Raw genomic sequence first — 27,272 nt, 5'->3', positions numbered from 1 at the left:
GAGAGGGGGAAGCAGGCTCCCCACTGAGCAGAGAGCCCAATGTGGGGCTCGATCCCAGGACCCTGGGATCATGACCTGAGCCGAAGGCAGAGGCTTTAACCTACTGAGCCACCCAGGTGCCCCACTAGACACATTTTTATTATCATAACTGGGGTTACTACAGGTATCTCGTGAGTAGAGACCATGGAAAGAGCTAAACACCCTGCAATGCACAAGACAGCTCCCCCATAGCAAAGAATCATCCAGCCCAAATGTCAACAGGGCTGAGGCTGAAAAACACTGTCTTTAAAAAAAAAAAAAAAAAAGTAAGAAAAAAAGAAAAACCCTGTCCTAGATTAAGGCAAAAATGCCCTAAGAGATTTCAATGAACATATTCTACAATGATCCTCTTTAAGCCTTCTCTAATTCAAATGTGCAAATTCGTTCATCAAGATCATTCATAAAATAACATAAATGAAAGGGAGAAGGCAGAGGTTTATCACTGTTCTCAAAAGTTTCTGAAACTGCGGGTGCCTGGGTGGCTCAGTGGGTTAAAGCCTCTGCCTTCGGCTCAAGTCATGATCCCAGGGTCCTGGGATCGAGCCCCACATTGGGCTCTCTGCTCAGCGGGGAGCCTGCTTCCTCCTCTCTCTCTGCCTGCCTCTCTGCCTGCTTGTGATCTCTGTCTGTCAAATAAATAAAATCTTAAAAAAAAAAAAAAGTTCTGGAACTGCATTACAGGAACTCAGGCACCAGACGATGCTGATACAATGAACTACCTTAGTCAGCAACACAAATACAAGAAATTCTCTGGTTTCAACTACAGTATTTACATCCACTACTGCTTTACCACTACCTGTAAGAAAACTGTGTTTATTAGCATTGCAAAAAAATATACACGTTACTTTTAGTATTGTATTAAGTTATCATGAGGGAACTTGAGACATAAAAGTTTCAGTGTGTTCTGAAATTGCTCCACTAGCTAGCAGATCCCAGTTAGAACTGTGAGTTCCAAATCCTGCTCTGAGGCAAGCACATCAGACACCAGCCCACCATGCAGGACACTCCGGATTTGCTATGGCATGTGTCCCACTTGGAACCAGCCCTTTCAGGATCCTTTCCAGGCACTCTGCCCCACCCCCACTGATTCATCTTAGTGCCAGAAAATACACTTATCCCAAAAGAAAGGCCATTACCCAACGAAGACCCAAAACGCAAGGCCCTGTAAGAGTTAAATGAACCTTCAGGAAACACTGGCTTTTATTCGTCAACAGTGACTTGCACTTGCACTTTCCTTTTTATTTGCTATCAATGACAGTAAAAATAAACAAGTAAATAAATAGCATTTGATGAAATACTGATTTCTTTTCAAAAAATTTTAAGCCATATTTTGTGTAAAACTAAGAATTTGCTAGTTATTGGATACATTTATTTAAAGGAGAGGTTATAAGAACAAACTCTTAAAAATAAATGTTTAACAATCTGGTAAAATAAACACTTCTATATTACAACTTCAAACAAGTAAATCTGTGAGAACAAAATATGAATCTGACTTATTCTAGTATTACTATGAAGACTCCAAACACACTTAGACGGAGCCAAAATCAGAGTGCTCTTTATTTTTGAAGTCAATGCCATTGCCTCTACCCCTAAAATGCCAGCAAACTCTCTATTAAGTGCCAACTACAAATACTCTCCCAGTAGAGGGAGAAACTGTCAGGTGGTACCCAAGATCCGGCTGGACTCTACTTCCCCTGAAGGTGGAAGAGTGCACAATACAGATCAAGGAAAAGATGGGGTGAGAAGCACTGTAAATGCCTGGTCAGTAAATTAATCCTCAAGCCAGAAGGAGTCTATTAGCTCAGCTAAGCATCTAACCCAGGCTTGATGCCACTTCAAGGATTCCCTTAAGGAATCCGGTGTCAGGAAGGGCCGCCAGACTGGCTAGAATCCCAAAGTGTTTACACTCGGGTCCACCAGGGCTTCCAGGCAGTCAGTCGCCTGGCACTAACTCGCACCTGACCTCGCCTAATCGGTGGGGTAGGTGACACTGGGGATCAGGGCTCAGCCCACGGGCGGGCAGACAGCCGGGCATGACCTTGAGCCAGGCCCCTCCCTCGAGGGGCGGCCAAAGCTGGGAGTAGGAAGGGACAGGCAAAGGGACCAGAGCGCTGCTCCCCGAGCCGGGCGGGCCCGAGCGCTGTGGGAGTCAGAGAGCTCAGAGAATTCGGGACCAGAGGGGGCCTCGGGCCCCACAGGAATGGGACTGCCCTGAAGGCGAGGGTCCCACAGCCCTTCCTCCACTCCGTGGGCTCCCGGGAACCGAGACCCCAACACCCAGATAGAGGCCGGAGGAAACGGCGCCTGGCGGCTGGGGTCCCGCACCTGAAAGCAAGGACTCAGCTTGGGTGTAACCCCGGGGAGCGGGGGTAAAGACTGGCTTGAGGCCTGAAGTCCCCAACCCACAGCGTAACCCCAGAAGGCTGGTGGGTGGTTGAAACACTGTGGCGAACTGACCAGCGCCCCCGTTCTCGGGCGTGCGGGAGAGGGGCTCGCACACGGGTCCCGCACAGAGACCGTGGCTCAGGCGGGGAGACGCGGGCTGACACCGTCCCCGAATCCCCGGGCAACAGACTGCTGGGACCCCGGAAAGGGTGCCGGGTCCGGTGGGGACTCGGACTCCCAGAGCAAGGACGCCGGGGTCCCGAGAAGCCAGGCAGCTCCAAGCCTGTCAGTCCCTGGGGTGCCCGTCGGGGCTCGCGTGCAGGGGGTTCGCCATGAGGGCAGCGGGCTCGGGGCTGTCGGGAGCACGGACGCCCCCGGGCCCCCGGAGAAGCTCAGACCGTGGGCGGGCCGGACGCCGGGCTCCCCGGGCTCCCAGCGGCGCGCTCCCCGCGGGCGGGCCCGGGCCCCGGATCCGAAGCGGAGCCGGGACGACAGACAACAGGCCCACGGCCCACCTGCAGTCTCCGACCCTGCGTGTCGCCCGGCGTCGCCCCGCCTCGGCCCGTACCTGTCTGTGTCCCGGGCCGCCCGCCTAGCCCGGCACTGCGCGGTGCTTCCTCTCCCGGCTCCTCAATGGCGCTGGCCAGCGGCGCTCCGGCCCGGCCCGACCCGACCAATCGAGCGGGCGACGTGCCGGAGCCTGGCCAGCCGAGCGCCGAGTCATCGAGGAGGCGCCCCCTGCCGCCGGCGGCCGCTCGCGGCGGCGGCTGCTGCTGCGGCTGGAACCGGAGAACCGCCCAAGGAGCCCGCAACCTACGGGGCTGGGAGGAGACTGAGTCCCACGGGAGGGCAGGGTCACAAATTCGTGTGGCTTCAACAGTCTTGGAACCCAGCGTTCTTCCTCCACCTGGCCCACTGACAGTGGGTTCCCCACTCAGTAGCCGCAGGGGTCTGCTAAAACATAATTCAGACCAAGCCACTTCCTTGCTTAAATCGGCTTCCCCCCAATGCTTGAATTAAAACCCGGCTTGCTCTGGCTAGATCTGATCCATTCCTGTTTCTGCCACTCTCTCTGGCTCCCTGCCTTCAGCAGCCTTCAGTTACCCCCTAAAAGGACCCTGTGCTTTTGCCATTCTCTCTACTTAGGATGCCTTTTCCCGGGATCCCTACTGTCCGGTAGAAATACATGCCACACATACAAGATACATCATAATTTTTAATTTACTATTTGGTACATTTTTAATGAAGAAAAAAGTGAAAATGAGTAATGTATTTCATTTAATTCAATATGTCCAATACATGATCATCTCAACCTGTAGCCAACAGAAAAAAGAATCAATGAGATATTTTAAGGGGTTTTGATAGTAATTTTTTAAAATTTAGTCTGTATTTTATACTTACGGTGCATCTCAATACGAACCAGCCACAGTTCCCAGCCATAAGTGGCTGGTGGCTACAGAGCAACCTTGGATAGTCCTACAGTCCATTCCTTCTGGTTTCAAATATTCCACTCCAGAGAGCATTTCCTTACCATCTTATCTAAAGTTCCCTTCAACCATCACCCAGTTGTGTTTTCTTCACAGACCTTAATGATATTTGAAATTATCTTATTTGTTTATACTTGCCTTGTCACCTTTCTCCACCTTGAAAGTTCCCTGAAAGCAGTGATTTTATCTTTTTCACAAATGCCTCTCCAGCACCTAGACATTGCCTAGCACAGAAAAGACTCATTTAAAAGTGTTATATGTGAATGAAGGAATAAATAAACAAATTAGCAGGTCATCCTGCCTTAGCCCCAGAAGGACAGGAAGAAGACCTCAGGCTCATAAAAAATCAAAAGATACAGGAGACATAATGGTAAGTTTGCAACAGTGTATTTGCTGTAGTGATTATCAGCTCTCGTGATGCTGAGCTAATGAAGGTGACTATGGGCTGCACATTCTTGGCAAGACCTGAGTTCCTCTGGGGTGGGAATAACCTATCCAAATCTCAGTCCTGGGTCCACCTGGGGGCTAAGGTTTGGGTATAAAACCTCAGACTCCATAGACAGAAGGCAAAAGAGAAGGAGCCCGTTAGAGAAGAAGGTTCTCAGAGTCCAGATCTTCTAGCACAGAAACACCTGGCTATACTGAGGAGTTTATTAAAAACGCAGATGCAGGGGCGCCTGGGTGGCTCAGTGGGTTAAAGGCTCTGACTTCCCCTCAGGTCATGAACCCCGGGTCCTGGGATCGAGCCCTGCATCGGGCTCTCTGCTCTGCAGGGAACCTGCTTCCTCTGCTCTCTGCCTGCCTCTCTGCCTGCTTGTGATCTCTGTCTGTCAAATAAATAAATAAAATCTTTTTTAAAAAATTACTAATGAGATATTCTCTTTCTCTCTCTCTCTCTCTCTCTCTCTATATATATATATATATGTTTTGTACTAAGTCTTCAAAATTCAGTATTCTGCATTGCGATGTAGTGCACACATCTCAGTTTGGACTAGTACACTCAGATGCTCAACAGCCACACATGCCTAGTGGCTACTGTATTTGACAGCACCAGTCCAGAGTCTCTTGGGAAAATGCAGACAGGCCAGTAGCTCAGTGGGTTAGGCATCTGCCTTGGGCTCAGGTCATGATTCTGGGGTCCTGGGATCGAGCCCCACATCGGGCTCCCTGCTCAGTGGAGAATCTGCTTCTTCCTCTCCCCCTCATCCCACTCATGCTCTCTCCCTTCCTCACTCTCTCAAATGAATAAAATCATGAAAGAGAGAGAGAGAAAAGAAAGAGGAAAAAAAGGAGGGAGGCAGGGAGGGAGGGGGATGGGAGGAAGAAATGCAGACAAGCCCTATGGGAAGGACAAGGCTAGACCACAGCTCAGGGCCAGCCCCTCATCTTACAGCAGGAAGCTCTGAGCTCCAGGCAGGGACAGCGGCTGCTTTAGGTTCACACTGCAGGTGCCTGGGGACAGGATCCTGGGACTCCTCACCCTTAGCTTTACCCCAAGCAGCCTCTCCACTCAACCTCCTGGCTTGCTAGATCTGCCCTGCTTGTCCCCTTTTGACTACAGAACTCCAGGCTGTCCCGGGAGAGAGAAAGTACTTGCCCTTTAAACCCAGGCGTAGTTGATTTTCTTGGGAAATTCTAAAGGGCTGGTTATCAAGAGCCTCCCACAGGAACAGGCCGTCCTCTAGACTAGATTCTAGATAAGTATCAAACCTCCGCCCTGCCCCTAGGTGTCCTCCTCTGCAGAGCAGGGATAATGGGTACTTGGCCTATCTCCTAAGGCAATAATGGAGATCAAATAATTGAAGGCTGTCAGGGTGCTGGGGTGACAGCGGTCAGTGATAGCATCTGACTTCTGGTTTCGGCTCAGGTCTTAATCTCAGGGTCCTGGGATGGCCTGCTACCTTGGTCTCTGTGCTCAGCGTGAATCTTCTTGTCCCTCTCTCTGTGTTTCTCCCCCCGCCAAATACATTTCCCAACTCTTAGAGTAGGCAACTTAAGAACATCTCATACTCCCTGGACCCTCCTACATACTGAAGCGTAAAACCCAACATCCTTTCCAGTGGCTTCTGAAGCCGCCCTCAGGACCTCCTGTCCTGCCCCACCCCCGAGGCCCAAGGCTGTACCGCCCTCTCTTCACTCAAGGCCTCTGCTCAAACAGCGTCTCCTCCAAGAAGCTTTCCCCAACCCACCCAGCTAGCTAAAAGCACCCCAGCCCCCCAGCCCCGTCCCTGTTGCTGCTTTTTTCTTAGCACTGCCCGTCACCTGGCACGGCCTACATGTGTTTCTTTACACAGTCTGTCCTACCATGTCAGTTCTGGACAAGGACCTTGGCTGCCCTGAACTCTCGCATCCCCAGCACCTACCTACACACAAAACAGCAACTACCATTTACTGAGCACGTACTATGTGCCAGGCATAATTCTAAGTGTTTTACAGACAGTAAGTCAAGTAATCCCTCACTCTGAGGGAGGTACGATTTTAATCCTAATATTTTAGCAAATAAGGAGGCTGAGGCACAGAGAAGTTAATTAACAACCCCCCAACCCAGGTCACATGGGAAGTGGTCACACCTGGGCACACAGGTTTCGGGAGGGGGACCCCCAAGTCTTGACTTCTCTGTTAGTGCGCCAGAGCACCCCACAGCAATGATGACGGCATGAAGATTACATGGAGAAGAAACAGTCACCATGACCCCCACTGCCCACCCCCCGCACTGGCCTGCTTCAGCCAAACCACTTGTTCCATCATGGTTAACAAAGAAAAAGAGGCAGGAGGGGCTGCATGTGGCCCGTTTTACCCCATCAGACAGGTGGCTGCCCTCAGTCGCTCCAAATTTACCCCCTCTGATATTGTGTTTTAATTGTTTTTTTTTTAAGATTTTTATTTATTTATTTATTCGTTTGAAAGAGCACAAGCAGGGGGAGAGGCAGAGGGAGAAGCAGACTCCCCACTGAGCTGGGAGCCCAACATAGGGCTCGATCCCAGGACCCCTGGGATCACGACGTGAGTGGAAGGCAGACATCTAACCATCTGAGCCACCCAGGCGCCCTGATCTTGTGATTTATAATAAGAACTACCTATTTGGTCTCCATCCTCTGTTTCTGGCCCTTAAAAGGCTTCAAATTTCCTAACTGATCAGAGCAATGGGAGCATCTTTTGTTCTTATGTTGGGCCCTGCGTACTCAGTTCGGGAAAGTGCTTAAGTCACAAAGATGAAAGGAGTGTCTTGTTATTCCCGACAAGCCCGTTTCAACCACAGCTGAGTAGATGTTACTGGGGTAACTGGAGGAAAGCTGCTGAGCATGGGGGCTGGTTGCCAAGGAAACCAACCATGGGATCAGAAGGCGGGAACCCCTCACCTGCACCTCTGGGCTGGGGAGAGGGGCTGGAGGTTGACTCCATCACCAATGGCCAATGAGTTCATGGACCATGCCCATCTAATGAAGCCACCATAAAGACCCAAGAGGACAGGGTTCGGCCAGCTTCAGCATTGGTGGCCGCGTGAAGAAGCTGGGCGGGTGGCCGATGTAGGGGACCGTGGAAGCTCCAGCCCATTCCCATTTTGCCTTATGCATCTCTTCCCACTGGCCGTTCCTGAGTCCGAGTTACAGGCTTTGTAAGAAACCGGTAATCTAGTGAGTAAACAGGTGTCCGGAGTTCCATAGGCCGCTGTACAGATGAATGGAACGGAAGGAGAGGGCTCGTGGGGAACCTCTGGTTTATAGCCGGGGAGCCTGAAGCACAGGTGAGACCACTTGCCCGGGTGACTGGTGTCTGAAGAGGGGGGCGGGCTAGTGGGGCCGAGCCCCTCGACTGCTGGGTCCAGTGCTCCCGCCAGGTAGAGCATCAGAATGGAGTTCGTTTTGGAGGGCGCCTCGCCGGTGTCTGCGGAGAACTGGGGAATTGCCGGGTGGCGTGGAAAACACTCCAGACCCTCTCTGGTTGATGTCCTGTCTGTCGCCTGCCTCAGCCGCAGAGCTGAGTAGTCACAGAACCGTTATGAGTCCCCAAGCCTGAAATGCATACTAGACGGCTCTGTACGGGAGGGTCGCCAGCCCTGCTCTAGGGTACGGGTAGAGGAGAGGGCAGGGCTGTGGGAGGAGAAGTCCAGGAAATCACCGAGAATGAGGAGCGTCGTTCTGAGGGAGTGACCGTGACCCAGGAAAAAGGGTGAGTGACCCAGGGGTTGGCTTAGTGAATTCAAGGCCCAGGGTCTCTTCTCTCCCTCCCGGCCTTTACATGAACCCCCTCTGCCTGCAACCTCTCCCCATCCTTCGTTCTGGAAAACTGCTCCTGCCTCAGAAACAGGTCAAAGGTCACATCCAGAACTATCCCCTGGCTGTATGTGTGTGGGGAGGGAGGGGCAGAGGCTCACCCCCTAAGTGAGAAGGAGTGCTACATGTGAACAAGGAGATCTGTAGAGACCCCGGCTCACCCCAAGAGCAGTGCCGCACCCCAAGAGTCGATGACACTGAGGGACAGGGCTGATGAGGGTATAGTCAGAGGCCGGCGGGGGGATTCTGGTCCCAAGGGAGTGGCCAGGCTCTCAGCAAAGCTCAGCTGTGCTTTGGGGGAGCTTCCAGGGTCCGGACACAGCACGGGCCAGTCAGCCCCGTGGCCCGGACTCCATCTCTCCCTACACATGGGCGGCAGGCAAGTAGGACCACGGGTGAACCCCAGCTCAGACCTGAAGCCAGAGCCAGGAGCCCGTGTGTGAAACAAACAGGAGGTTTATTTAGAAGCGGGAATGCTGTCCAGTATATACAGTACAAACTCTGTCTTGGGATCCACACAAGCCTGGGAACTGAGGCCACATCCAGAAAGGGCCTCCTTGCAATTCAGAGCTGCCCTGGGAAAGAGCAGGGAGGCTGAGGTCGTCCCAGGATGGTCCACTAGGGGGCAGACACGCTCCATCACTGCCCGGCGTCCTGCACCAGCGGGGAGCCCGGCCAGTCCGGACTCCCAGGGAATGCGGATTTCGAGGAAGCTTTTACTTTCTCTTCATGGTAAAGGCTGGACTGTCCCACCCTCCAAAAGTTCAGCTGCCAAGTCCAAGTCCAATGGTCTTCCTCAGCAAGAGATCCAAGTACCTGGGACCCAACTGGCTTCTCCAGGAGTCCCCTGCTCCTTCCAGAATCCAGTGAGGGCCACAAGCCATGCTCTGTGAGACTCCGGGCATGGACTGGGGGGAGCAGACGGACTCTTCAATGGAGAAGAATGGTTTGACAAAATTACTGATTTCAGCTGCCTCGGGCAGGCCATTCAACCCCACAACATGGCTACACAGACCGGCTGCGCACGACAGACACACAGACACAAGGCTGGCTCTCAGCACCCCATGTCCACCTGAGATCACGGCAGGCACAATACCCAAGTGGTCCCGTGCTTTCCCTGGGGCCTGGGACTCCAGGAACAGCGAGGGGGGCCGAGGCGAAGAGGAGCCCCTCCTCGGGAGGCAGAGCAAGGCCCATGAGGTAGGAGGAGAGACGGCGGTGGGCCTCAGGCATCTCCAGGCCCTGAAATTCCCTGACCGGGGTGTGGCCTCGCACAAACTCAAAGTTTGGCTTTGTCCTTTCCTTGGCTTGTTGGCCTGCGAGGCGCTTTTTTATTTTTTAATTGCCCCATGCTGAAGTTGGCAGATTTTCGGCTAGAAGTCTGCCATCTTGCCTCAGCTACAGGACTCACAGAGGTCGCTTAGCTGGGCTCTCGGGGGTTCTGATCTCCCACCATCGTGCAAGAGGTGAAGCTGGCAGGAATGGATCTGGAGATGGTACCAGCGAATGTGGGGAGGTGAGGTGACCCCGGTCCCCTGCAGGCGTTGCCACCCCCCTCCCTGCACAGGACCATCCGATCGATGACACACACCCCGGCACCGCCCGGCCCCCGCTGGAACCATCCTGTGGTCTCGGCACTCAAGGCCCAAGCACTGCTCCTTTTCCACGGCCCCTTCTCCGGGGACCACTCACGCAGCGTCCGTCTTCCCCGGTAGGCCACACTGGAAGGCGGGATGCTGGGGCCTCCCAGGGAGCCAGAGCTGGGCAGCGCCCAGGGATCACAAACAAAATGAGGGCTGCAGAAGCCCAACTCACAGAACCAGCTGGGGGGCAGCTCTCAGAGCGGCGGGGTCTGGCCCCAGGCTGGCCGGCACGTCCGTGTCCAGCGAGCCTTCTGAGAAGGACACACACCGCGACAGGAGCGGTTTTCCACAATTCTTCTGCCAGTAGACGAGAGGCATTCTGAGGCGGTGGTGGCCACTAAAGGAATTTGGCCCAGAAAGAGCTAGAGTCCTGCGGGGTGGGAGGCCCAGGAGGACCAGGGAAGAGCCCACCGTGGCTGAGACGTGACTCCCACCAGTCTGGCTAACTGGGCTTCATCCCAGCGTCAGGCACGCCAAGGGGCAGTGGCTTGTCCTCTGGGCTCGCCAGCAGAGTCTCTGGGGCCCCCGGCTGGGACTGAAAAGGGCATTCTTCCTTGGAGAAGGGGACCTGCTCGTCATCTGGGGAAACAGAGGGGCTGGCGCCCACGTCCCCCTTCATGTAACTGGCCTGTGAGGCGCACTGAGAGGCGTGGTCGGAGCTGCTGCACACATTCACGATGCAGGTGACGTTGACCTGGGTCCCATGGCCACCGGAGGAAGTCTCTGCTGAACAGAAGACGGGGGAGGGGCGGTCAGTAGGGTGTTCCTGGAGTGGAGGAGGTCGGCCAGGCCCGTCTGCTGCCCAAGAGACACATTAAGACAAAAGGGTCAAGAAGAGCGCCGAGCCGGAGCCTAGAGGCCACGGTTCTAGCCCAGCTCTGCTGTGTAACCTCGGGCAAGTCGCTTAACCTTCATGTGTTCGTTTCCTCGTCTGTCAAATCATTTCCCACTCACATCAACCCCACAGATGGGAGGAGCCAGTTACATAAAGCCGGTGAAGGTTCTCGGAGCACAAAACACACACCCCGCAAAGAATTGGAGAAGCGAGCAGGGACGGGAAGCCAGGCGGAGTTCTCTTCCCGGACCTGCAGGAAGCCTTGGCAGTCCTGGCGGGACCAACCAGGGAAAGGCCAGACTCCTCTGTCAATGGCCCCTTATCTGCTGGCTGCCAAGTCCACATCAAAGGGTTTGGAAATTGCTCCCTTATGGAGATGCAACTTTGACCTTGACATTGTCTTTATTCCTAGCAGCTCCTGTTTCCTCCACATAGGGCTGCCTCTGTGATTTCATAGATCTGGGATTCCAGAATGGGGTGGGTGGTGGACTGTCCCCATCACTGAAGCCAGGAGGCCTGGGGCAGGTTCACGCGCACCTTCCTGCCCGGCCCTGTGGGCACCTGCGTTTCCTAACTCGGTGAGGGACGGGATGTTGGATGAGCCGAGGGGCTAAGTATAAGGGGCTGGATGCGCGCAAGCCTCTCTAAGAGGGGGAGCTGCCCCTGCTGTCCTTGCGGGGACGTGCCAAGTAGCCAAGCATGCAGGGGAGGGCTGCAACTCCAGGGAAGCCTGAGAGCAGGATGGAGACAGCCAGCTGCTCTGCTCAGAACAGCCACAAAGAGGCCAAGCGAGGGAGGGCTGAACTCATTGGGCCGGAAGGAAATTTCCATCCTGAGCCCCCACGGCACCCAATTGTCACTCAGTCACCATGGCCTTTTCACATGGTGAAAGAGACACTGCCGGGGCAGATGGGTGACCACGAAGGGGGCACAGCCACATGTTCCCACAGGAGAGGTTCACGCGGGGTGGGCGGAGAGAGGGGGGGAGCCGAGGTGACACCAGAGAGCAGGGATAGAGGGTAGAAGAGGTGGACGGCCGTGGTCAAGGATCCACGTGTGGGCCAAGGAGGAAGCCGCAGCAGGATAACCGTGGAGATGCGGCTAGGCAATCGGAAAGATGAATCCCAGAGATGGACAAAAACCAAGAGTTTATATCTGGGGCTCCATTTGCTCATTCAATGAAGGTTTAGGACCACAGGCTATGCCCCTTCCTGGGAGGACTCTCAAGCTGGGGTGGGGCACCAGCAAGACATCAGAATGACTAGGGCAGCCTACGGCAGGGGGCACGGGTGGTGCCCCTCGGTGCGGGCGGCAGTCGGGGGCGGTGGGTGGCAGTCCTAGAACAGGTGACAGGGAGGAAAGATGGTGCAGCCCTGCCAAGGCAAGGCCATGCTCCTCTCCAGATGAGGAAACTGAGGCTCAAAAGGGTTAAGGAGTCTGTCAGTACAGTACATCCAAAGAAGGCCCAGGCTTTCTTGGGGGAGACCCCGGAAGGGCCTCCCTCCACTGTGGGCTCTGAAGCTTCTTGCCACGGGTGACCCCTGCCATGGACCAGGCCCAGGGCAAAATGCATTCTGTGTGGCTTCTCCAGAACCCACGAGGTCCCCGCAATCCTGAAGCCCCAGGCCCAAAGGGACTGGACAATGGGCCACAGTGAGTGGAGCCCTGAAGACACCCATTTCTTCATCTAGCTTTGCACCCCAGGACTCTGGAGCCTGAGTACCCAGGGGGTCTTCCTGGCTAGCTGTGTGCCCCTGAACAAATGCTTCAACCTCTCTGGGCCTCAATGTCCTCATCTGTAAAACATAATAGGTCTTAATATGAGCATATTTAATATTATATAGTAACTTATATAATATACAAGAAACTATATAATATGTAACTATGTGATAATACATGTATAAAAATATTTAATTATATATAAATAAATATAAACTTATACACAAATATATAAATATTTAATTATTTATATTTAATTATAAATATTTAAATATATGTTTATTTATATATTACAACATATAGGAAAACTCCCTTCCTAGATATCAGGGACTCCAAGGACAAGCTGGGATTGTGTAGAAGGGAGGGTGTTCCTGGGGAAAGAAACCACATGGGCAAAGGTAGGCAAGATTTTCTGGGCTCAGAGAAATGAAAGAGGTCTGTGGCTCGTGTTGCACCCGAGGGAGGGTAGGGAGACAAGGCTGGCAGGTGACAGAGAGCTGGAGGTGGGGGGTGGCAGGGAAGGAAGCCAGGTGGGTTCCCGCCTCTCACCTGAGCTGCCGGAGCTGGCCCGGGCCTCCCCGGACCCACTGGCCTTCTCGGCGCTTGGTGCCGGCGTCGGGGTCCTGGCGGGCGCCCCCCTGTCTGCGGTGCTGGCTGAGCTCTCCAGGGAGCTTCTGCTGGAGCTGGGGGCGGTGGTCAGCAGGTGCTGCTGCTCTGCGCCCTGGGCGCCTCGGGCATCATCAGCCGGCAGGTGAGGCTGGAGGGGCGGGAGCGCAGAGCACGGTCAGCCGGCTCCTCCTGCCCCTTCCTCCTTCTCACCCACCTGCCCCCCCACCCCGTGATGTCAGCGTTGAGGTTGATGCCGCGCCCCGGCCCACGCGGGCACGGTCCCCCCCCACACGGCGCTTTCAGGACGGTGGGAATCTGCACGGTTTCTGTCACCAGCGCCTGGCTGGCCTCCGGGAGCGTGAGCCGAGGACGGTGGGCCCATGCGGCCCTGTCCTCCGAGCTGTCCTGGAGGTGGGGCAAGCCTTTCACCCTCGTTCTGCATCAGGGAAGCAGAGGCCCGGAGAAGGAGAGTGACTCTCCTAAGGTCACTCCAACGGCACGGGGTGACGTGGCCCAGCCTAGCAGCCGAGAGCGCAGGCTCGGGACAGACAAGAACACGTGGGTACAAATCATGGCTCCTTCACTTACTTAGCTGTGTGACCTAGACAAGTGCCCTAGCCCTTCTGTGCCTCCTTCTTTCGTATTATTGGGGGAGCATTAAAAACCTGGCTCCTAGGGTGGTTGCAAAGAGTAAACGGCTGACTACCTGCCACGTGCTCAGAACCATGCCTGGTCCACCGTGAAGGCCTGGGGCCGGGGTTCCTTACGTGAGGGCTCGGCACACTTACCACCACGAGCCGAATCTGGCCTGCTACTGTTTTTTGTACGTACAGGACACAAGCCAAGAAGGCGTCTTATATTTTTTAAATGGTTGGGGAAATGTTTAAATAATATTTTGTGACTTGCAAAATGTTCTATGACGTGCAAGTGTTAGTGTCCGTACACGGCCCCTTGCACTGGCTGACGTGGGTGGCTTTCCTCCTCCGGCGCCAGGCTTGAGTAGCTACGACAGAGACCGTACGATCCAGAAAGCCTGAAATATTTGCCATCTGGCCCCTTCATGGACAATGTCTGCTGGCCCTTGTGTTCCATCCATCAATGCGGTGTAGACAGCCCTAGCTTAAGACCCTCAGCCGTGGGGTGCCGGCAAGTCTTTCCAGATTCTGCTCCCCAAGCCTGCCCTGTGACTGCGCCTCCTACCTTCTTCCCACAGAAGAACACGAATGACACCAACCATAATAATAAAGTACGAGCCAATATCTGAGGGCCATCCAATGCCAAGGGGATGAAGTCCTTCCAAGACTCTATCTCGAAACTTCCAACTCTGCCAGTGTTGGCAGAGGAAGGACCCGAGGTCCAGACAGGTTGAGTTCTTTGTCCAACGCCACACAGTCAAGACATGGTACAGGTGGGCTAAAACCGTGACCCCCTTCCTGAGTGTCTGGGTTTTCGGCTCTGGAGGCTCAAGACAATGAGGTGCTATCCAGGCACCCCCGCGGGGAAGCACATCAGAGCCTGTGGCCGGTCCACACCCCCTGAACAGGCACACAAGCACTCCTTGCCGTGGGGTTCTTACTGATTGCTGGATCCCAGAAAAAAAGGGAGACAGAAGGGTTCATGTTCTCATTTGCTGCCCTTGGCCCCTGGCCTGGCAGGATGCAAGGGTCCGGTCGGGATGGCAACCACGGCAAATGAAGGGCGGGGGGGTGCGACCAGGAGGACAGAAGAGAAAGGGGGTGGGGGTGAGGGTCAAGACGGCAGGCCTCTGCTATAGGGATAGGCGTATGTCAGCCCCTGCTCCCCAGGAAAGGCTGGGACCCCTTGGCCTCGTTCCTGCTCCCCGGGCTCCCCAGGGAGCAACAATTTCAAGTGTGCTCTGGGCAGCCCACTCACTCTGGCCAGCCCCCAGCCCCCAGCCCAGCCTACCAGGGCTACAGCCTCTCCCACAAATGAGCCTGCCCCAGCCCTCAATTCCCTGAGGCCGGCCCACTGTCATCAGACTGAAGGGTCTTTTTTATAAGCTATCCCTTGAGGACACGGAGTCCCAGAGAGGGTGAGTCCCCGGCTCCGTATCACAGGGCCGGTCTGGTCCGTGGCAGAGGCACAGAGATTCAGTGTAGCAGAGATGCTGCCTTCCTGGTTTACAGCCCCTGGCTTTGGAGGGATGGAGGGCATTTCAAGTGCAGGCTGAAGCTTGGCCCAGGTGGTCTGAGTCAGGCCGCTGGACAGCATTCTAACCCTGCTCCGACTTGGACGGGGAGGAGAAGGAGGGACCGGAGGGCCATCCAAATGTCACTTCTCACTACCTCACTACCTCCAAAGAAGGGACTTTTGGGGCCAGTACCCTGCTCCTCTGCTCGTGGCTAGGGCTGGAAAGAACAGGAACCCCCAAAGGTCACAGTCCGCCTCCTTCCCCCAAAGCCACAAGTAGCAAAGTTCAAGTAGGCTCTGAGCGGGGAAGATGGATCCTGAGTTCTGCCGCTTGGGCCGGGCGGGGAGTACTGAGGAGGCTCGCTCAAAAACACAGGACTGCAGACAGCCAGCCCTGATCATGGCCCAGCCCCGCCATGGGCAGGACAGAGCCCCCAGCCAGGCCCTCCAGAGTCCCACGGCTTCCGTGTTTGCCTGTGCGAGCACGTGCTCATGAGGCTCACATCTGTATGTACAGGTGTGGGGGTAGAGGGGGTGAAGGGTGCACACGCACCTGTCTATGGGGGGGAGGGGTGCATATCTGTGAGTGGTTAAGTTCATATGCGTGCTGGGGCTGGTGAGGAGAGGCCCTCCTAGGCTGGTGTGCCAGGCCACTCTCATCAGCTGTGTGACCTTGGGAAAGTTCCTGAACTTCTCTGAGCCCAAATTTCCTAGGCAAGACACCTGGGGCAATAATCGTTCTGCCTGGGTTGGAGCCTGGGCTGTAGCCTAGGCTGTGAGACTCAGCAGTGCTCCGCTCTTCGCCTCACAAACATTCACTCTGCTGTGAAACGTGAGCCCTGCCGGGGCGCGTCTATGGGAGTGACTGTAGGTGAGCTCACACGCGTGGATCTGCCGGCCTCTTCCGAACGGAGGGAAGCCACTGTCCCTCACGGAGCCTTGGTGTTACCCCTGTGGCAGGAGGGACAGGAGGCGCGGGGTCTCTGCACTTCCCACCCCAGCCCCCAAGCAGGGACAGCGGCCCACCGCCGAGGAAGAGCTGGGCACCGGCCAAGCGTGGGGGCACGGGTGGGAGCGAGGGCAGCAGAGGGCCCCAGCGGGGTGAGGGGCAGGCCCACCCTAGGCGCGGGCAGAGGCCTGCGGATTCCCATGGAGCTTGCAAAACCCGGGTGTCTAACCTCACCCAGGTGTCTAACCTTACACGGGTCCCCGACCCTCCCCGGGTTCATCTCCTGGGCAGCAACACGCAATCGTGGTGGGGCTTCCCTCCCAGGGGTGCATGGGGGCGCAGGCGAAGGGCCTGGCGGGGCTCCCGGGCTGCTTCCCCGTTGAGTAGTGAGGAAGCTCTCGGGAGCCTGAACCCGGCCACGGTGGGAACGGTTGCAGTGGTGTGCGCAAACACCACCCATCAGAGTCGGGGTTTGCTGGGTTTTTTTAGCAGCCCAGAGAGCCGGTTACCAGCACACCGCTGGGCTCTTCGCTCAACCGCACTCAGCAAATAATCAAGTTATTCTCAGTGAACATGAAACTCAGGGAACAGAAAGGGGAAGTGGAGGCCACAGGGCCACGCCCAAGACACGTTTGCTGCCTCGACTGCTGGGAAACCCTTGGTGGGGACACGGGCTGCAGGAGCCGAGCGGCTGGCAGGAGCCGGGAGGAAGCCCTTGCTCTGCACCCCGCCAGGCAGCAGCTGTCAGTGCCCCTGAACCAAAACCAGAGGAGAGGAAGGCGTGGCCTTTGGGGGGCGCGGTGGCGGCTGAGAAGCCCTGTGCATGTCTAAGCCCCTACACTTGTCTGCAGCAACACCGCAGAGCAGATGGGCCAGAGACACACTGCTGTGTGACCTTGGGCAAGTCCCGTTCCCCTCTGCACTTCTTTTCCTGCCGGCAACTTCGGGAGCTGAGATCAGTCTCTGCTCCTTCCCAAGGCCAATTCCCTGTGTAAACCTCGTGCTCTGGGTCACCAAGGGTGGAGCATTTCCCTAGCATGGTGGTTCTGGATCAGGGGCAATTCTGGCCTCAAGGCGACACTTAAGCAATATCCGGAAACAATTTCAGCTGTCATTCCTGAGAAACAACCAGTGATATTGGTGAACAGCCCCCAGAGCACAGGACAGCTTCCCCCTACCCCCCAAACCTCCGTGACAAAGAATTATCTGGCCCCAGATATTAAAATGGCTGAAGTTGAGAGACCTTGACCAAGCAGGACTGGGAACACAGAGGGAGCTCCTCAGACTCTATTTCCTCATCTGTAAAGTGGGTTATAAAAACCTCCCCTGCCTACCAGGTGGAGGTCACAGCACACACTGCTCTGGCTCATCCGGCACCCGTTCCCAAGCCCTGACCCTCCCCTCCTCCCCCACAGAGGCTGGGAACAGCCAGGGGTGGTCCCAAGGCAGGGCTCTGGCCAATAAGAAAAGAGAAGCCCCCCCAGGGCTCCGGGGACAGTTCCTGACCTCCTGACCACTGCTGGCCTGGCCACGTTCCCCACTTCTTTCTGCCTCAGACCTGAAGGTCACATCCAGAGTGGGGCCCGCGATCTCACAAGGTAAGGCCACAAGCAAGAGAACAGAAGCCGACACGGGGTCCTGCGGGCCTCACAGAAGGATGCACCTGAATGGTGCCAGCAGCTGACAGCCCCTCGACTCTCTGGGACGTGAGAAAAACAAACCCCCTTTGCTTTAAGTCACTTGCAACCGAACGTCTTCCTGAGGAGAAACCGATGAGCTACCCTGCCAATGTTCTAGCAAAATCCTCACAGACCTCACTTTAGAAAAAAAGATCGAAGGCGAGCTGCTTTGGTCAGAACAGAGCGCAGGACGCAGGGCCCCAACCCCAACCCTCAACCCCAGAGACGACCCCCTGCCGGGCCCAGTCTGGAAGGCCAGGGCACCCCCATGAAGGAGATGTCTGTGAGGCCTCAGGGAGACGCTGAGAACTGCTGCCCCCAAGCGAGCCACACAGCCCTTGCATGGGGCTGAGCAGACACTGTCCCCTTCCAAAGAGGAGGAGACAAAGGTCATGAGTAATGTCACATCTGGCCAGCCTCACAACAGGGGTCGGCGACCAGGTGCGCGACAACGACACCAATGACCCCCTGCTCTCTGATGGGGCACTTCGCACGCACACTCTCGTTTAGCCCAGGAAGGGCTGCCTAACCCCCAAGGACACACTGGCTGGCCTTTCCTCGGCCCCTCAGGGCTGCACACCGCCTCACACCAGACGGACCAGCCAACCTTCAGAACTCACGACTTCCCGTGGGAACAACACAGCCCACCAGGAGGGAGACCAGGGGAGGAGGGGAGAGGCAGAGGGACACTTACCACTTTGGCTTCTCCTTGTAGGCAGAAGGGCCTCTCTGTAAAGAAGAGAGAGGGGACAAGTCAGGGACAGCGGCTTCCTCAGGCCACACCTGCTCTAACGAGGAGGGCAGCATGGGGCCCAAGTAGAACCGTTCAGAGTAGGCCCAGCCCCGGGCAGCAGCAATCACCCACCAGACAAGGTACACAGAAGCCCCCGCCCCAGCTCCCCAGCTGACCCCATCCCCCTCCACCACGCCCAACTGTTCTCCAGCGGCCCCATCTTTGCTCACACCACGCCCTCTCCTAAGGGTGCCTTCTCTGTCCTGCACACGTCTTCCCACGGAAATCTGACCCAGCCCCGATCCCACCTACTCCAGAGGCCAGGAGAGACCCCCCAGGGCTTCCAGACAAGAACCCCAGACAGCTACCCCCTTGCATGCCCAGACGGCATCCTGCCTCCTAGTAGGTAAGTGAAGGCAAAGCCTTTTGCCCGCCTCTGGGCTCCCGCGGGACCAGGACTGCCGTGTCCAGGTGTGTTTGACCCACACGGCTGCGCCCGGTGCTGGACTCACGGGAGGAGCCCCAGGAAAGCTTCCGAGCAAATGGATGAACATATGAAAAAGGAAGGCATGAAAACCTACTCTTTTTCTGGGTCACGATGACACAGTTCACCAGCCCTATCATCAGCAGACCCAAGACTGTCACGCCTACGATGAGTCCTAGAAAGAAAAAGAGAAGCTCGAGGCAGCTGCAGAAAGCAAACTCAAACGCACCAGGGCCCAAGCAGCCAAGTCCATGACCGAAGATGTCTGGGATGCCACAGGGGGGTAAGCCCAGGCTGGGGTCTCTCAAATTCCATTATAAGACAACAAGCCAAAAACTTCATACGAAACGAAATGTGTCTATTGGCCGCATCGAGCGCCCGGGGCACCACTTTGAGATCCATGGCCTGCTGGAGTCCTAACCCCAGAAGGGAAACCTGTGAAGTGACCTGGCCCAGCCCACCAGCTAATGAGTTCATTAGAAACGGCAACCAGGAGACCATCTCCCCTTGCAGATAAAACACTGACACCCTCCCCACCCCCACCAGCTGTCCTCAGTGACAGCACCAGGTCTTGGCAGAAGACAGGTCTCACCAGCACCCACCTCCTGGGACAGAGGACAGGGTCCAGCCTGCAGAGGGCACTCGGTAAGACTCTGAGATAGTAGAGCAGCTGAACAAGCCCTCCTGGGACTTACCAATTGGAAGAGAGATGTCGCCTGTGCTGAGCCCTTCGGTGGGGGGGCTCGGAACCATCGGCAACAGAACGGAGGTGCTAGGAGCCATGCTGGGCCCTGGAGCTGGCTCCGTGCGCTGGGATCGTGTGGGCCCTGGCTGGGACGTGGAGGCCGGGGGTATGGCCATTCCCAGGCTGGGAGGCACGGAGGTGCACACTGCGTCCATGCTGGCGTTGCCCGGGATGGCCACGGAGCTACAGCTGGGGGAGGAGGAGGTTTGCTTAGGCGACAACAGAGGCCAGAAGGGCTCAGCATGGCTGGGCCCGCTCACAGGAGACAGACCAGCAGGCAAGGAGTCCCAGCAGCCAGGATGCAGGAGACAGTACTGGTGCCACCCCGCCCCCTCAGAACCGCCCCTTCTGTCCCTCCCACCCCCGCCCTGCCCCAGGCTGCCCCATGCCCCCCACCATGTGCTGACTTCCAGGCCAAGGCTACTGTACACCTGCTGGCTGAGCTAGGACCCGCCCACCAGCCCACTATGGGTGGAGCCATCCCGGATGAGAATAAGGCTCCCCAGTGCTTCGACCCCAGGCAGTGAATTGGGGGGGGGGGGTATTTCAGGACCCACGCCAGGGCTGCTCTCTGTGCTAGACCACACGGTCCCCCCGGGGCCGCCCTCTCTGCTCCTGCAGAACCCGGCGACTCAGCCACTCACATCTGGTGGGGCTTGCAAGTGTCCGTGGATGATGTCGTGTTGGAGAAGGTCCCGGGGGCACAGGGAGTGCACACCACGTCTGAAGTGTCAGTTCCTTCAGGGAAAGATCGGAACCCTCACCAACCCAGACTCTCAGTAGAACGAGTGGGCCTCAGCACGGGCACCCTGGGAGAAGTCTGAGGGGCCTACGGACCTCGGTCTGCACCTCTGCCCCTTGAAACACACACGTGAGCATGTACGTGCGTGCGCACACACAGAGCTGATCCCATTCTGGACCCCCCCCAAGGCTGAGCACACAGTAGGTCCCTAATCCTGCGTGCTGGAGGAAAGAACGCGAGGGGGAGGGCTGGACAGCTGGCTGGGTAGCCAGCACCTGGCCACCACTGCCCGTGATCCCAGGGCTGTCACGCTGACACCCACGCAGGAGAGGCCCCGGGGGACCCGGAGGACTGCTGGCCCTGCCCCCATACCTGGTTTGTCCACGCCGAAGCCCGGGCGGCACCTGCTCAGGGTTGCACACAGCCGACACCCTTCCTGCCTCGGCAGCGTGCAGTACGAGCCTGGTCTGCAGGTGCAGATCCGGTTCTGCTCCCGAGTGCAGGCCTGGGTCTCCACTTGGTCTGCAAGAGCCAGAAGGCCACCCAGGGTCATCCCTGCCTCCACCGGCCCCACCCACCACGTGCCCACTCCACCCACCCACCCCCCTAGCTGGGCCCTGGAGAGCTCTGCTCCGACAGGCTGGCGCAGTACCTCCCCTCCACCAATCCACAGCAGGGGCAGAGAGAACACCAGCTGTGCAGTCCCAACACCTGCGGTCTCTCTCTATCTCCATCTCCATGAGCAAGTGCACCTGCTCTCCAGGGCATGGCTTCCTCAGCTCTAAAATGGGCACAGTTCTCTCCCTGCTACCCTCGGCCTCTCTGCCCATGGGGCTGTTGGACAGGATAGGGTGAGACAGAGGGTGAAAATGCCCTGGAGGGGGATGCCTGGATGCCTCAGACAGTTAGCTCAGATCGTGATCCCAGGGTCCTGGGATCAAGCCCCACATCAGGCTCCCTGCTCAGCAGGGAGTCTGCTTCTCCCTCTCCCTCTGTCTCTTCCCCCCACTTGCTCCCTATCTCTCAAATAAATAAATCTTAAAAAAGAGAGAAAAAGAAAATGCCATTGGTGAACAGGGAAGGGCTGTCCGCTTACAACCTCATGCTCTGGGGCACGAAGACAGCTGGCCTGGGGGAATCCTAGCCAGCGTTCAGCCGCAGGGGCGGGGCTGCACAGCGGCCAGGGGAAGGTTCCAGGGCTCAGCCCGCTCTCTGCGCCCACTCACCGGCGCTGCAGCGGGAGTTACAGCTCAAGCACTCGGGAACCCAGTTCCAGAGCTGGGTGTATGTGCTGTCCTCGCAGCGGGCACACACGGTATCTGAGGTATTGGTGCAGAACGATCGTACATGGAACCCTGAGGAAGCAAGGGCCAGAGGTCAGTGGCTCATCCACCCCCCCCCCCCCGCCCTGAGCCCCAGCATCCTGAAGCCTGGGTGGGGAGGCTCTTTGAAAGCGTTCCTGTCCTTCACCGACTCATCTCACATCTTGGGGGCCCCAGCTGCCCCTCCATGGCCAAAGCCCTGATGCTCATAAAATGCCTTTTCCTCTGCTCTTTCCAGATGGCTGGGATTCCACCATTGGAACTGTCTATGGCTAGTCAATCACACTTTAGTGAGAAATGCTTTACTAGCTCCTTTCTTCTTTACCATTGGCTAAAATTCTCCACCTGTGGGTGTGAACTACAACGACTAATGGGAACTCAATCCCTGGTTTCCCATCGACGATGAGGGCATGGGTCTCTTGTGGGCCTGGACAGAAGGCATGCCAGGAGATGGGAGAACACCAGAGCAAAGCTTTAAGTTTCTCTCTTGAGCCTGGAGCACTCTCCTGCCACATTCATTGTTGTGCTAATCCAGTAACTTCTTACCTTAACCCTGCCAGTTAACAGGAAAAGGAGTCACTTGTGAGGTCTCTTCAATTGGCCATGGGCAATGACAGGTACACATACGCCTGCCCACACCTCAGGCTAATGGCTCAAGGGCCCTCCAATGGCTTCCTAGCTTCTGAATCTAAACTCTTACTGTAGCCCCTGCTAACTTACTGTCTCTGGGCCACACATTGGCCTCACTGTTCCTCAAGTTCCCCAAACAGGCTCCCACCTCAGGGCCTTTGCACTTGCTGCTTCTCCAACCTGGCAGGCTGCTCCCTGTGTATCTGTATGACCTACTCCCTCACCTCCTGCATGTCTCTACCCAAGGGTTGGCTCTTCAGAAAGGCCCTCCCTGACCACCCTGTACCAAAAAGCATGTCCTCCTTCATCTGTCTCCATTGGCTTTACCCTGCCCTGTTTCTTTCACAGCATTCACTCTGGGTAGGACCACACATCTATTTCCTCTGTTGGCTTCTCTGGCTGTGCCTCTATCAGATGCAAAATCCATGAGTGTCAGGATTTGGTCTGCTCTGCTCTCTGCTGGACTCCCAACACTTAGAACAGTGCCTGGCACTTAGACGGTGCTTCATAAATGGCACAGGAATGTGGGTATCAGTGAACGACTAGACGGAAGACAGCTACTCAGCTCTCCCAGCTGGGGTCAGGCTTCAGACCCACCATCTATGAAATGGGTAAGCTCGCATCGATTCGGTCAGATATGTGCTGAGCACCCACTATGTGCCAGGCGCTGGGGAGTCCGTGGAGAACAAGCCCACAGGCCCCTGTCCCAGGGGAGGACTCCATGGAGGTGACAAAAGAGGAACCAAGCCATGACTGCTGGCTGAAGAGCTGCTGCTATGGGGGATGCCCGGGGGCCCGTGGGAGCTTATGGGAGGGGTCAGATCCAACCAGACAGTGTGGGCAAGCTTCCTGGAGGAAGATACATCTAAGATGAGGTCTACAGGAAAAGCAGGAGTTCACCTGGGGAAAGGAGTTGGGAATTAGGCCAGGAAGAGGGAACAGAATGTGCCAAGGCCCTGAAGCAAGAGGCAGCAAGGGACCAGCTCATGGCACTAAAAGGAATTCAGCTCAAACGGTCAGTGAGGACCCTACCCCGCTCCCTGCAAGGCACCCGTCCCCAGGGCCCCAGGTGTCCAGGAGTCAGGGCCCCAGGCTGCCCTCACCCGGCGCACACTTGCTGCAGCACATCTGGACCCTCTTGTTGAAGTACTCTCTGTGCCGGCAGGCGCTTCCAGGCCCTGGAGCATAGGGGAGCGATGGCACCTGGAGGGGCAAGGGAAGGACGGCCGTCAGACAGCCACCCTGGATCCTGTCACCTAACACCACAGGATGGAGGTCCTGGGGCCTGTGAGCCTTTGGCCTTCTCCCTGTTGGGGCTCTCCTGATGTGGAGACGTCTCCCGTGGAGGGTTAGGTAGACAGGAGATTCCCCACCTTCTTTCCCTGCCTCTTCTCCCCGCCTCACAGTCACACATGCATGTCCGCTGGTGAAGGCACCGAGCCAGATGGCCGGAGCATGGGGCTAGCTCTGGGCCAGACACAAGGCTGCCCAGAAGGCAGCGGCTTCAGTCACAGAGGACCACGGTGCCTAGCACAAAGCGGCTCTCCGCCTAGGATGCCTCCTTCTCCCTCCTCCACCTGGGAATCACCCCCTTGGTGCTTCCAGCTGAGTGCTGCCTCCTCTGGGAAGCCCTCCCTGACTCCTCCAAGCTGTGGCAGGTTCCTCCCCACTCTGGGCTCTCTCTGAACACAGCCGCTGTGTTTGCACTTGCTGCTTCTCCAACCTGGCAGGCTGCTCCCTGTGTATCTGTATGACCTACTCCCTCACCTCCTGCATGTCTCTCTACCCAAGGGTTGGCTCTTCAGAAAGGCCCTCCCTGACCACCCTGTACCAAAAAGCATGTCCTCCTTCATCTGTCTCCATTGGCTTTACCCTGCCCTGCTTCAGACAATCAGCAGCCGCTTCAGACAATCAGCTCATTATGCTGAAGTGGGGTGGGGGGTGCGCATGCACCAGCACACGTGTGCACACGTACATGCACGTGTACACACATACACGCACGCACCACAAACATCTGTGACGCAGGAGCAGAAACAACGGCCTCATCCTCTCTAGACCCTGACACGGGGCCCACACAGAATCGGGGCTCCGTAGATGAATGCTGGTCGATGACGACAATGACGACAGTGACCATGCCCTTAGCACTTACGGGAGCGCCAGGTGCTGACCCAAGGGCTCCAGGTGCTCCGGGCAGCGGATGCCACTGCACGCCCCTCAGGTCCCCTTGTGGCAGGAGAGCGTCCAGCCCCAGCCGCCCATGCTGCCCAGGAAGGGCCCCGGCATCCCTGAGGGACCGACACTGTACAGTTCACGCCCCAGAGACACCCCCCGACCCCGGGAGTCATGCCTGCCAGAGCCTGTGGCCGGCCCTGCAGGGAGGGGGAGCGGGCTGGCAGGGACTGCCACGCCCCCCCTGACCACCCATGGCTTGGGGCCAACGGCTGGAAGTCTTGGGGCACGCGGAGATGACCCCCAGGACAGGGGATCCCTGTGACACAGCGATCTGTGTCTCTTCCTGCCCGCACGCCTTGGCCCAAACGGCCTCCTCCACCCGGAACAGCTTCACGTTTCCTCGGACAAAACTCCATGTATCTCTTCTGCCGGCAGCACCCCTTGAAGGCTTCCCAGCCCACACCCCACCCTGAATCATCACTCAGACCCAGAATCCCGGCCTCCTCCTCCAGGGCTCCTGTCACCCGGGGCTGTGCCGCCACTAGCTGGGAGTCCTCTGAGCCTGCGGGTTGGGCGTAGCTTGGTTATTACCCCGAAGCCTGGCCCGTAGCAGGTGTTCAGGGCTCACTACCCTAAGCAGTGGGCTTCATTACAAGGTCATTCTGCAAGGGGTCCAATCCTGCCCCAGGCCACACTGGCCTGGCCCTGCAGCCTACCTTCCATCCCGGAGCCAGGGCCGAACCCCCTCCAGTGAGGCTGAAAGGCACAGGGGGCTCGCAAGGGAAGTGGGAACCATTCTGCACAACACAGAGCCTAAAAATGTAACCTCCATCCCCACCGGGACTACAAGCTTGCACGCCCATGGCTGCCTGCGTGTGTGTGTGTGTGCGTGCACGCGCGCGCACACACACACACACACATACACACAATCCCAGTCCTTCTTCCTTCCCCATCTGGTCCTAGAGCCGGCTGGACAAAAGGGGAAGGAAGCAAGTCCTTTATCAGGGCTCCTCATGGTTGGGGGGAGGCTCACTGTCAGCGTCTGAAACACCTGCACCAACAAAGTTCCTAATGACTCGCACCCCAATAGATGGGGCAGAAGCTCAGGGAGTGGGCCCAGAAGCTGTTCCACTACAGGAAGAAAGGAAGAAAAAGAGCCTCCACCCCCACGGGATTCTGATGCCTCACTGCTGAACATACCCGACTCCCTGGCACCCAGGCATGGAGCAAGATGACCTACGAGGGGGTGGGGGGTACAGACAGGAGACCCAGAGACCAAAGGCCAGGGGAGCCCTGAGCCCGAGAAATCATACTTTCTGCAGCCCCCTTTCTATACATGCTTCAACTGCACACCAACCGCAGTGGGGGGCCTGATTGTCCCCAGACGGGCTTCCCTGCAGGCTGCGGCTATGCGGCTTCCCGAAGGGAAGGGGCTGTGTCTCTCCCTCCAGCTGAGCACCCCAGAGGCAGCTGCCTGTCCCCAGAGAGCAGGGAGGGCTCTACCTACTTCTCTTGCAGACCCCTTGCAGGCCACCTGACCCATCACGCTGTGGGCTTCATCACCACCAGACCCTGGGCAGTACCTAGGGAGGCCCCTCACTCGCGTGCGGCCGAGAAGCACCAGGCCAGTGCAGCTCCAACGGGCAGAGAGAAACCCTCACCCTCAGAGCAGCTCCTGGGGTGCAGTCCCGGGAGGCCTGCCCTGGCCAGGGTAGGGGGAGGATTTCCTGTCAGGGTCCAAAAGGCCTGATGGGAAAGGGCCCTGCCCTGGCCAAGTCCATGTTCTCTCTCCACCCACAGGCCAAGGGTTCCTGGACAAAGGCAGGCAGCAGGACCCCCACAGTCCGCCCCCTCACACAGCCTCCCCAGGCCACTGCCCTGAGCTCTCCCCTCCAGGGCCTTTTCCAGTCACAGTCTCGTTACGCCCTTCCCTATACTTCCTCCTGCTGCTCTGTGTGATCCCAGAGCCCAGGGGCTGGCAGCGGGCAGGGGGGGTCAGCCCTCCCTTGAGCAATCTCCAGGCTTGTTTATCCTCTCGGACAGGAGAAAAAAAACCACCAGCCACAGCCTTGTCATGGCTCAACAATGAGGAACAGAAAGCCCCTCTGCAGAGTGGGACAAAAGGTCACTCACTCCCTCTACTGTGGAGCTCCCCAGAGCAGAGGCCCTGCTGGCCCACAGCCCCAGGAGCCCCATGGGCCAGGGGTCTCCGGATGTCCCCCAAACGAGGCAAATGAGCTCTGGGGAATGCAGGGCTATGGAAGCTTCTGGATCCTTTGGCTGCTGTTGGGGAGGCTCAGACCCACATATCACCCACCCACGAGGGAGCTCTGACTGACATTTTAAAATGAGGAATTAAGTTGGATAGAACTTAATTTACTCAGCAGTTTAGCAATCTTCCAAAATGCAAGGTTCCCAGGTGAAAATGTGAAAAACACTGATGACGCTTAACCACTCCTTGAATGGGGGCGGGGGGGGGGACAATCCGTGACCCCATGTGAGGAAGGGGGACTGGAGAGAAGGTGGATGGATGGGGAGAGGGGAGAATGACAGCCTGGGATCGTAAATAAGGGGCAGAAAGGAAACTAGATGAAAGGAAGGAGGGAGGGAGGCAGGGGAGGGAGGGGAGGGGTGGGGAGGGGTGGGAGGAGGGGGGGAGGGGGGGAGCCCAGGG

General features: G+C 56.9%; 2 protein-coding genes and 1 long non-coding RNA gene across 6 annotated transcripts in view; 1 reads left to right on the top strand and 2 right to left on the bottom strand.

Moving 5' to 3' along the window:
* VPS13D (vacuolar protein sorting 13 homolog D) overlaps positions 1–3,095 on the bottom strand; it is a 252,275-nt gene extending 249,180 nt beyond the window's left edge. For both annotated transcript variants that reach the window (XR_014299363.1, XM_082685387.1), the window contains exon 1: positions 2,993–3,095. The gene's annotated coding sequence lies outside the window, so the exon portion shown is untranslated. The remainder of the gene's footprint in view (positions 1–2,992) is intronic.
* A 5,528-nt stretch (positions 3,096–8,623) lies between these two features.
* Positions 8,624–27,272, bottom strand: part of TNFRSF1B (TNF receptor superfamily member 1B) — a 33,345-nt gene continuing 14,696 nt past the window's right edge. Inside the window, exons 2-10 of one of the 2 annotated variants that reach the window (XM_082685400.1) lie at positions 23,530–23,629; positions 21,701–21,829; positions 20,847–20,996; positions 20,377–20,470; positions 19,683–19,921; positions 19,085–19,162; positions 18,465–18,499; positions 12,932–13,139; positions 8,624–10,554 (exon numbers count right to left, since the gene is read on the bottom strand). In XM_082685400.1, coding sequence (XP_082541526.1) covers positions 10,271–10,554; positions 12,932–13,139; positions 18,465–18,499; positions 19,085–19,162; positions 19,683–19,921; positions 20,377–20,470; positions 20,847–20,996; positions 21,701–21,829; positions 23,530–23,629 — 1,317 coding nt within the window. In that variant the 3' untranslated portion in view covers positions 8,624–10,270. The remainder of the gene's footprint in view (positions 10,555–12,931; positions 13,140–18,464; positions 18,500–19,084; positions 19,163–19,682; positions 19,922–20,376; positions 20,471–20,846; positions 20,997–21,700; positions 21,830–23,529; positions 23,630–27,272) is intronic. The other variant, XM_082685401.1, reaches the window with a different exon arrangement.
* LOC309841875 lies at positions 10,561–17,721 on the top strand. 2 transcript variants are annotated; one of them, XR_014299371.1, is made up of 3 exons: positions 10,561–11,241; positions 12,703–12,780; positions 13,437–17,721. It is a non-coding gene; the product is annotated as an uncharacterized lncRNA (long non-coding RNA). The 2 variants fall into 2 exon arrangements; XR_014299372.1 differs by having other exon boundaries at positions 12,686–12,780.

This window comes from Mustela nivalis (assembly GCF_964662115.1).
Source record: "Mustela nivalis genome assembly, chromosome: 10".
Lineage (NCBI taxonomy): Eukaryota > Metazoa > Chordata > Mammalia > Carnivora > Mustelidae > Mustela > Mustela nivalis.
This window is presented reverse-complemented; position numbering and strand designations above follow the sequence as displayed.